At 38.4% G+C, this 11,016-nt stretch overlaps 1 protein-coding gene across 1 annotated transcript; it reads right to left on the bottom strand.

Annotated features, from left to right (window-relative positions):
- Positions 1–4,034: 4,034 nt before the first annotated feature.
- On the bottom strand, positions 4,035–7,507 carry LOC122334772 (40S ribosomal protein S19-like). The gene is given in 7 exon segments (XM_043232691.1): positions 4,035–4,091; positions 4,957–5,011; positions 5,104–5,287; positions 6,502–6,531; positions 6,534–6,601; positions 6,721–6,797; positions 7,428–7,507. Coding segments are annotated over 6 exon segments (441 nt in total). The 5' UTR covers positions 7,428–7,507; the 3' UTR covers positions 4,035–4,064.
- Between the last annotated feature and the right edge of the window lie 3,509 nt (positions 7,508–11,016).

Raw genomic sequence — 11,016 nt, forward strand, 5'->3', positions numbered from 1 at the left:
GTGCCATGTGCCGGTTGAGTAAAGACAACACAGGCTTGTCTGCCCCGAGGCTGTGCCACACACACACACAAAAATCACAGTCACATTTGCGCACACACACACAGAAGATTAATACACAAAAGCACCAGGACTTACAACACCACCTGCCCCAAACACAAACAGAGCATGATGGGTAGATTAACAAAGACGCCAAGCAGAAGCTGCGAGTGTCCGTGACAGTCTGACAGAGAGAGAAAGACACAGAACGCGCGCTTGCATTTATAAAAAAGCGTTTCTTGCAATGATGCAGCACGTTGTATTTGCAAACCAGTCATTTTAATTAGGATCTACACAAATGGGCGTAAATTTAACAATCCAGATTTTGCGACGGGTACAGATTTGACTCGTTACCCGGCAGAAAGCTGCTTGGTTTGAACGCGACTTCTACGAGAACCGTACTTTACATAAATGACCAATGTTTGCAAATTTTCAACAGCAAATTAAAACCAATTGTCTACTAGGACTTTCTCAAAACAATACGCCTCGGAAAAATTAACCAGAAAAAAAAATAAAAAATCAGCAACAAATAATCACCCAGAGCAATGGTTGAGCCATTGTTGTTGTGATAACACTATGGATCACTCAAAACAAGGATTTAGAGATAAACGCTCAACTTGTGGTGATATTATAATTTATTTATATGATTTATATTATAAGGATATCCATAGTCCATTGCACACAATTACAAACACATACAGATAGAATGACAGACCAACAGAATAAAATAAGATTCAATAAATCTTAGCTGCTGCGAATCGCTTACAGGCTTTTTTTTTTTTTTTTTTTAACTTGCACTAGCCAGATGTTTCCTTTTAGTTGTCCACTTTTAAAGACAACTTTTTTCCATTATTGCCGTGTAGATTCTTTATATTTTTAATTACAATCTCTCTTCAAATACAAAGAAGAGAACTGAACTGACTCTTGCTAAAAATAAACTGCAGTTTACTACATTTCATGTGATCATGCGAGTCATGTGCATGCACTCTAGTCATTCATACACTCCACACTTAGGACACAAGCGGACAGAAAAAGCTGATGATCAGCATCGAGATGCCAACAAAGCCAATATAGTTTGGTCAACCTGCAACCAATACTTTAACCCCAAGTTTATTCAGCTAACCTCATGGTTCAGTCCGCAGAGCAAATTTTAGCCGGAGAGTTTCTATTCAACTCGTTTGCTTCCTTTCATTCGACACCACCAAAAATGGCTATTTACTTCAGTTTCTGACGGCGGCGAGATAAGATTAGCAATCAATAGGACAGAAGAAAATATATTTGCACACTTCAGCAGTGTGTGAAAAGGAAGAGTGTGAATGGATTTAGGACAGCTCACACACACAAAACTAAAGCTTTGTTAAACAGGAGCGTTCAATTATATCTTAATCTTATGCATTATTCTCTCCTTGCACTTTCCCGCCTGTCAGCCTGACCTGCTCTCACAGATCTCTCCATCCTGTGCTTTAAAAAAAAGGGTGTTGAGTGGCTCCGCTGATAATACGGTTATTTTAAAAGGACCTGCGCGCACGGTCCAAAAATCAGCACATCTGCAGCGGAAAATGCAGCGGCTACCATTTAAACATTTTCCCACTGTTTAACAAGCATGACATTACCTGAGAGCACAATAACTTAATTATCTAACGTCATAATTGCAGTAATTATAGTTTTTAATCTGCTTTTCGCGCATCCACAGGCTCCATTACCAAAACAATGCCGTGCAAAAAGTTAATAAACGCAAGATAAAGGCCGCAGGGGCCCAGAGTCGACGTCTGCGGCGGTTTTCGGAGGCCTAGTCGCGTTCAGACAGTAGCAAGTGAACAAACAGCAACACCTTCTCAGCCAGCATTCTTGACATTCTCCTTTATCATTCAGAGACATGTTTATCTTTCTCTCTTGCTTCCAAATTACAGGGTAGAGACAGAGAGAGGGAGGGCCTCAGGTGCCCCAGTACAGCTGGCGAGTTGAAGGCGGGGAGAGGGAAAGAGGTGGATAGCAAAATATTACAAATGAGCGTCTCTTGAGAGATGATTGCGCGACGACTGACTCTGTAAAAGGGAGATTCTGTGTACACACGGTCATAGATAACCTGGCGCGGAGCTGCTTTGTGGACTCGGAATAGCAGGGCTTTGTTTCCCGGGGAACATCTGAACACACAGTGTATCAGGCAAACACGGCCCAGTAAACAGCACAAACCAGCGCTCAAACTAATCCCCGGTCACACCGGCGCGCGAACAAACCTTACATCTCATTTTCTGTTTTGTATACATACAGATTATAATGCAGCAAGAAACTGTTCTACTCGCAGGAATAGCAAAAAATAAAAACACCTATGATATTAAGAGTACGTGTTGATGCAGCAGTTCCGAGAGCAACCGCAGTGCACGGCTTCGTACAAACCTTGATCTTTGCTGCCCTCTGGTGTTTATTTATTGCAGCACCTACAATTATGGACACATTTTGCCAAAGGACTTGTGAATTATCAGAATTTAGCAGGCGTATTTAACCATTTCCAGCCTTTAAGAGCACTACTAACATTATGCTAGTGTTAAAAATAGCGTCATTTCTATTTACGGAAATAGACCGGAAAAGGCGGATTCTGCTTACCGAGCGATGAAGCTGTTTAACAAAAGGAACCCGCGGAATTTCTGTAATAACTGTAGACTACATACTCTGAGGTTAATTGTCTAGAGGAATGTCAAATCAGTCAAGTGAGAACATTTGTACACGGCCATAAAAAGTTCAGTGAATCAACTCAGTGAGTCCCCATCATTTCATTTTGCCGCAAGTCATAAATATGAAAATCTAGTAAAATTTTAAAATGTAGTTTAAGACAAAGTATGCATTTCCAATAATAACTTCCGCACATGATGTCCAAAAAACGTACGTAATAAAATATTATATACAGAATATAAACGTAAATAAACGCTCGAGTTTCGATTTTCAGAAAGGTGGTAACTTAAAATTAACTTTCAAAAATAAAAGAAATACCACTGAAGTAGGCCTACTTAACATTGCCAAAATCATAGGTCACGCTTCCTAGTTTTCAAAGATCAATATCCAAAACAAAAACTGCTACCATATAAAGCTTTTCATCCAAATGATAGGTGAGATTTACATATAAATGTAGTATTTCCATCACTTTTGAGAAACCCGAGAGCAAAGTGAAGGACATTTCTTTCTGAATTCGTAACAAAGCAGCAGGACTGCCATAGAAAACACTTCAAAGGCTGTAATTGAATTCTTTTATCATGAAGTTTTATCTCAAAGATGCTACAGCACAAAGTAAAAGAAATAGAAAGCAGTGGCATTGTTTTTCAGAGCACCTTCGTGATTAAAACACTGCAGGTTGACATTTTCTGGATGTGAATTTTTAACATTTGAAAAGAACACTTGTAACTCCTCACAACCGGTTCCAACTTCGAAAATAAATTAAAAAGTAAATCTTCACACCTACAGCCAAAACCAGTGACCATGTTCAGACCTGTAATGAGATGGGATGATTTAAGATGAAGTCTAGCTCACAAGTCAATATCAAGCCCACATGATGGCACTGTTACCATGCAGAAATCAAACTTCGGCTCAATGCACAGCTGTTTGACTCGCAAGCATTTGCCCAATAACTGCTCCAAATTTCTCTGCCAAAACCAGCAGCAGGGAAATAAAGACACTTGTCTTAATGAGTAAGTCAATCAGCATCCTTGCCAAGGACTGATAGAAATCCAGCCTTACAGTTCATCAGACACTAAGATGATGCAAGCAATTTTGCCTGAAGCACCTGAGGCTGAATTGTGAAATATGGCTCAAACTCACAGAATTGAAAAAAAATAAAATGAAAAAAACCACATCAAGTTGAAAAATGGCAAGGAGGGGAGAACATTAACAGACCATTAAGCCACTAGAGCTTTAGGAACATTAAAGCGTTTCATTTTTAGATTTTTGTCCCTGAAGGAAAGTCACACACAAACACAAAAACATTAAATAAGACCAAGACGCAGTGGTTGGTTTCTCACAAAAGTTTATTTTACACTTCAAGATTTCTTGCTTGCAGCGGCAACCTGCAACAGATCATAAAGAAAGAGATCAGGATTAAGAGACAAAATCAAAAATCACAGTCTGGTTTATTCCCTGCACTGTCTGTCGCCCCAAAATCCTTGAGAAATTAATTAACTGTGGGGAAACATTCAGGAGCCTTTCAGGTTCTGGACGTGATCTTAGCCAGGAGATTAGGAGCAACATTCAATTCTACACTGACACTGTTTTTGCTCATGCCACCAATGAGAAGCCAAGCATTATCAACAGTGCTCTGGAAAGAGTCAGAGTGCAGACGACACAGCCAAGGCAAGCACAACACAAGAAAATCACGTTAACTCATCTGAATTCAGCTCATTAAGGGGATCAGGCAGAATAAAACGCCGCCATACGGCAGCCCAGCGAGCATGAAATTCAATCGGCTTGTTTACTTCCTCCAGCATCGGATTGGCGCACAGCGGTAGCTCGCAGGGAAAAGCGGAGGACCAACAGAGGGGCGAAAAGCAAGCGAAGGCTTTGGAGGAGATGTGCGTGCATTTCCTTTTTTGAAGATAGTACTGTGTCCACACACTAAATCAAAGCTACTGCAGTCAAAAAATAACCATGAGGCCTTTTAAGTGAAAATAGCTTCATTACATTCGGTACCTGAATCTGCTTGTTCTCATGCTACATTGTGCAGCAACATCGTTTTAATCCCTTTGAAATTTGATTACACAACTCGGGTGAACAGAATTTTGTGAATCCTGAGAAGCAGCATCTGTTCTACGGTACCAGACTAACTTCAGAAGTGTGACTTGGAGACCAAATCAATAGCGCCTTTAATCCGATTTTACAAAAACCGAAGTTACAAATGCTCAACTTCGAATACAGTAATCTGATAACACTTCTTACCTGCCCAGCAATTCTGTCCAGGTCTCTGGTGCCCTGAGGGGTCAGTCTACGCCCACTGGAAAACAGCAACAAATTTAGAGTTGGAAATCAAAAACACCACCTGCAATCATACAGATCACAGTCAAAAGCAGCCTACAGGCTACTCACCCATTGGGGTCTTTCTCCACCATCTTAAGTCCCTCGAGGGCCTGGAGCACTTTACGGGCAACGTTCTTGGAGCCCACACTGAAGTGAGAGGGGCATACACCGTTCCTCTTACGCCCGCCGTAGATCTTGGTCATAGAGCCCACGCCAACACCTCCACGCAGGTACAGGTGACGCACTGTGGAGGCTGAGAGAGGACAGAGAGGGTCAGGAGAAGAGATTTCTTCAGGGGAACGTCAAGGTGCCAAGAAAAGCTTCACTTTTGCTTCTAAACGAAAGAACCAACCTGGTCGCAGCAATAAAATGCAGCGCACATGACAGAAAATCTGTAATATCAGTTCCTAAGCACACAAACTCAGCTCTTAATTTACAGCGTGTCAAGTGGGAGCTTTGTTTCAGAGAAAGAAAGTTTCATGAGTTTCTCAGCATACAGCAGAAACTGCTGATAAATTAACGGGACAAGGTCATCAATAATTGAGCCCAATCCTGACACAGTCGCTTACATTAACCATCCATTGTTTGCCACCCGATACTCAGAGTAAACATTTAAAAGCCACTAAACTGTCATCATTTGAAAAACAAGTATTCAAACCGATCAATCAAAAAGAAAGTTTTAACTACGCTTTGTGCAGAGCAGAAAGGAAGTTCAGCATGTTTTTCTCCATTTTACTGCAATATACGAATGTAAACTTTGTTAGTCAACAGCCATAAGCTTACAAATAGGTCCATCTGGTAGACGTTTTGAAGTTCAATGGGAACGGAAGCTATTTTGTAACCAACAAGCTCCACAAGCAAAGAAAGTGTCATACAGATTCAGAACATCATGAGGGCAAGTATACTACAATTTTCCCTTTTGGGGTATCTTTAAATTTTAAAAGCATATATATCACCGTTTCTCTTGACACTGCTGGTACATGCTTGAAGCATTGTGTATAAAAGTATAAAGATCACTACTTCTAAGGTCACTACAACGTAACACTTGAGAAACACTTCAAAATGATCAACAGCATATTAGTGTTTATTATGATTTTTGAAAGTCATAAGAACCACAAAATCATGTCTTGCTATCAGGAAGTTAATTACGAATAACACTGACATGTATACATCAAATATTTACAAGAATTCAATTTTAATAATTCTGGGACTAAAACAGATCTTTTCCCACAAAAGCCTGGCAAAGAAATATTGACTAAGTCCTGTTTACTGCAGATGATTTCCTGACAAATATTTTGCACATCACATAAGCGTGGCGCATGGCTCAAGTTAACAGACGCCTAGCCAGCATCCTGGTTTTACAGTACATGAGAATCTGCTTGGACAGATTTGCACAAAAGCACAATGCATTAAAGTCTTACTTTCATGCATGTCTATAAGCTTTTATGAAATACACATCACACTCACCAGCTCTGACGTAGAACCAGTTTTCGTCGCAGGAGCCAGCTCTTTATGCTTGGCCAGCTTAACAATATCAACCCAGTCTGGCACCTTCAGCTTCCCCGACCTGTCAAAACACCAGGGTTCAAAATGAGCTTCAGTGCTCAAAGCCAATACTATTTTATCATGTCCCGAGCTTATAAAAATAAGAACATAATCACTGAAGACAACGAAAGCTGAACTGACTTCTTGAGGAAGGCTGCCAGCGCTCGGACAAACTCCTGCTGGTTGACGTCTTTCACTGTTACACCACCGCCTGGCATCTGAAAACCATTATTTTTTTTTATTAAAAATCACAAAGGTATTTTACAGTTCTAACAGGAGCAACTCACATGTAAAACGTTTAGTTACGCGAATAAGCTTTATTTAAAAGAAGCGCAGACACCGCGTATATTGCAGAAAACAATACAATGAACTTGTTACACGTTAAACGTGCAATTACAACAAATACACGCAACACCTCGTAACGGAGTGTTCAGAGGCATCGTGTTAGCAACGCGGCTAACGACCACGTTTATTCTGCCTCGAAAAATACAGCATAACACCAAATACTACTGACTGACAAGCAACACGTTTTAAGTCTAGCATTTAGATCATGTAACGATTAATTGTAATTACTAGTAACAACGCCTCTTATTGCAGCTAGGCAAAGTGATACATGTCGCGTAGACTAGGCCTCGATGCGGCTGCATGGGCGCAGCCATTGAACACCGGGAACAGCATGCGATCTAATTTTTAATTTTCAAAAAAAGACGCATTTCTGTATCATTTTATTGACAGTCCGGCGACAGAATGAACAGTATTGCATAATAAATTGGTTGTAGGAGAAAAATAGTGGCTAGCAGTGCTTAAAGCTCACTTTATAACCTAGAAAGATACGGAGTATGAGTTACCTTGCTTGTGGACAGCAAAAGGAAGAGGGACGTGCAGGGTTTCCTATGCGTGTTAACAGGGGCGAGTCTCGCACTTGTTATCGCGAGATTTGCACAAGCTGCAGACAGCGATGGATAGTTGCTTTTAGCTTCTCGAAGTATGCTAACTGAAGTACTGCGAATGTTGCCAGAATGTTTTGTAAACAACAAAAAGATTATTATGTCAATGGAACAGTTGTGCAGTTTTGTATAATGTGTAAATAAGCCACAAGTGTTTAAAAGCTTTGTTTTTCATTTGAGGAAATTCAGACAAGACACTTTGTTTGGGACAAATCACTTAAATAAAATAAAAATTATATAAATGGTATATAACAGAGAGTCTAAATCACAATAAGGCAGGCATGTTATTAGCCAGTAGTAGTTTAAAGGATTTAAAACAGGAGGACCCAAAGAAGAATTATTTTTCTAGGCACATAATTTAATATTTGTGTAATTACCTCCAATATTTATTTATATAACTAGACCCTGCATGAAACCAAGCAAATTATCAAATTCAATTTTTTCCTGCCATTTTGAACAAACTAAAGTCAATAGTGTCAGACTAGTTTGCATTGTGAAAATACATTTTCATGTTGTTTGCAAAGGACATTTGTTCATCATTTCATAGTGTAAAAGCTGAATATAAGCCTATGAGTTAAAGCAGTTAAATTTAATTTGATTCATTTGTATTTGATTTTATTTTTATTTTTTTTAAGCTTTTTGCAGTTCTATGATTGTTAAATGTTCTTCATGGAACCATTAATGCCAGTAAAGACTTTATTAATAAAATAACTATTTTGTGTTTTACAAATAAGAGTTTGTTATATATATATTAAAACTAACTACTAACTAACTGAAAACAATTTTTAATCTTAAGATCCTTCTGAATGCTTTACATGGATGTGAAATATTCTTAATATTAAAATAATACCATTAAAATAACCACACATGTCTGCATATCACTTACACAGGTCTTTTGACCATGTGCATCAACCGCAGCCTGCATGCAAGTGGGACTTTGATCAGTTCACAGTATGCCCCTCTCTGCATCCATCACTTTAGACCAGGGGTGCCCAATCCTGTTCCTGGAGATCTCCAAAGTTCAGCTCAACCCTGATCAAACACTCAGGATTGGGCACCCCTGCCTTTGACCAAGGGGGTCCAATCCTGCTCTTGTATGTCAATGTCCTGCAGAGTTTGACCTTAACAAACGTGTCTGGAAGTTTCTAGTTAGTCTGAAGGCCTTGATTAGCAGGTTCTGGTGTGTGTGGTTGGAGACAAATTTTGCAGGACATTAGACACCAGAAACAGGCTTGGACACTACTCACAGCTTTCCTTGATGGACACTTTTCACATTTCTGATGTTCTGAGAAACAGAAGTCGTCATATTTGGGTACAATTCTAACACGATTTTGAGTTTCCATTTGCTTTAATAGCGAAAGATATTCAAAATAATATTTCTATGACTTCATAAAAAAGTGTGTGGCATTATAGAGAGATTGATTACATTCGTCTGAAAAGAGAAAGATATCAAATTTATCTCTGTCACTTTCTCAGCTATTTTAAAACACACAGTATGTGTTAAAATGTTCTCTTCAATCTAGTGTCAAGGAAAACAAAGTACATTGTTATAAATATCCATACATGTTTTTGGTTTTTTTTAAAGGATAATATAAAAAGAGCTATATACCACGTTAATAACCATGGAAACATGTCATCACATTTATGAAAATGGTCTATAGTGCTGGGGTGAATATGACACACATTTGCCATTTGAACTGCTTAAAATACTGGTTAGATCAGAGGTCTTCAGCCCAGCTTCTGCAAAGTTTATTTTCAGTCTGCCTCAGCACACCTGCCTGTGCATTTTCAAGTGATCCTGAGGAGTTTAATTAGCTTCTTCAAGTTGGTTCGATTAGAGCTGAAACTAAACTCTGCAGGACAGTGGGTTCCCAGGAGCAGGACTGAGGACTTCTGGGTTAAACTATTTATTTCTTCTTCATCTGACTTTTTCTCATTTAGGGTCATAAATGTTCATGTATAGTTTTAGCAACTACGACTCTGATACACAAAAATCAGCTGAAAATGCAGGTTAAAAAAAAAAAAAACTTTGTTGCTTGTCAAAGACTAAAATATAAAACACATCAGCACTTAAGAAATTTAAGACACAATTAAATACATTTCATTTACTTCAGTCTTCTTTATTGACTTCAGTAAGACTGTTTATTCAGTCCTCTGAAACGTCTGAAGGATAATTTGCTATTTCTTCATCTGTTTGAGCTTCACGGTCAAAAAAATCTGTGAAATGATGCTTTTGTTAGTTTTCTGGCTCCCTATTACTAGTCTGTGGCAACACTGAAAGTAAATGTGAGAAACCCATTTTCCTTCACAAGAGTAACCAGACAAAAGTAATGAATAAATAAATTATTTTTACACTGGTACAATGTTAGATAATAATTATAATTATTTGCACAATACGATGATATGCACAGATAGTGCTCAACCTGTCCTTTCCCCCTTACACTCCAAAGGTGTTTTTTTCTTCTTCCTTCAATAAACCTATGCTATTAATCACCCTTTGCATCTGTCTCTGTTTACTATCTTCAAACATTTAGCCAATGAACGTATTAAATAGAGTTTATTTGTTATGAAACCTGGCAACCCGGCACAGCAACTGAACAAAGTCTTGCAACGGAAAAAATATCTTGTTGTTTGAACGAATACAGCGTTTTCATTACGAAAAAAACCCCCAATGTCAATAAAAGACCAATTTTGAGACCAGTGTGTAAAATGTGAATAAGAGACCTTCAAAAGATCAACATTTCTGGTCCTCCACAGAGTTTTTGCCAGGTATGTGGATATATTGGATATGCTGTAATCTTCTATTATGACTGTAATTGTGTTGGACGTAATTATTTAAATTATATTTCAAAACAGGCAAAATACTTTACCTGCCCCTCTTCTCAATAACATACATAAACATGACCAAACAATACAAATTTGTTTATAAAACCAAACAGAAGAGTTATTGTACTTTATGTGTAGAGACCAGTGGATCACAATGAAGTCATAAACATTGCTCACAGAAGATAGCTCTTGTAATTAGGTTTAAAGAAGCCCTGAAACTCTGTATTATTATTATTATGATGATTGTTAGTGATAGGAAATGTAAAGTTTTTGAGACTATTTTTGTGCTATTTTGGAGTACAAAGTTGTCATTCAATAAGTATGTGGGTCAAATTGACCTCTAACACATTTAATACGAGTTCATGTTTTCTCATATTTTATAGCCTATTCCTTCTCTCAGACAAGCTGCAATAGAGGTTACACATTTTAGCACAGAAATGAGTGTTTTCATAGCGCTTGTTGATTTTTGACAAACTGCACGGAAACCAAAGGGGGTCACTTTGACCACCGGCACAAGTGGTATGACTTTATTTTCAAAACAACAGGAGGTCTAGAATACTTTACTAACCTTAAGACTTTCTTGTGAAGTTCAACAGAGTATTGTGTATTAGTACAACTTGTGTTTTTTTTTTTTTTTAAAGAAAAGCAATGAAGCAGCTTTATT

Source organism: Puntigrus tetrazona, unplaced genomic scaffold (assembly GCF_018831695.1).
Source record: "Puntigrus tetrazona isolate hp1 unplaced genomic scaffold, ASM1883169v1 S000000643, whole genome shotgun sequence".
Classification (NCBI taxonomy): Eukaryota; Metazoa; Chordata; class Actinopteri; order Cypriniformes; family Cyprinidae; genus Puntigrus; species Puntigrus tetrazona.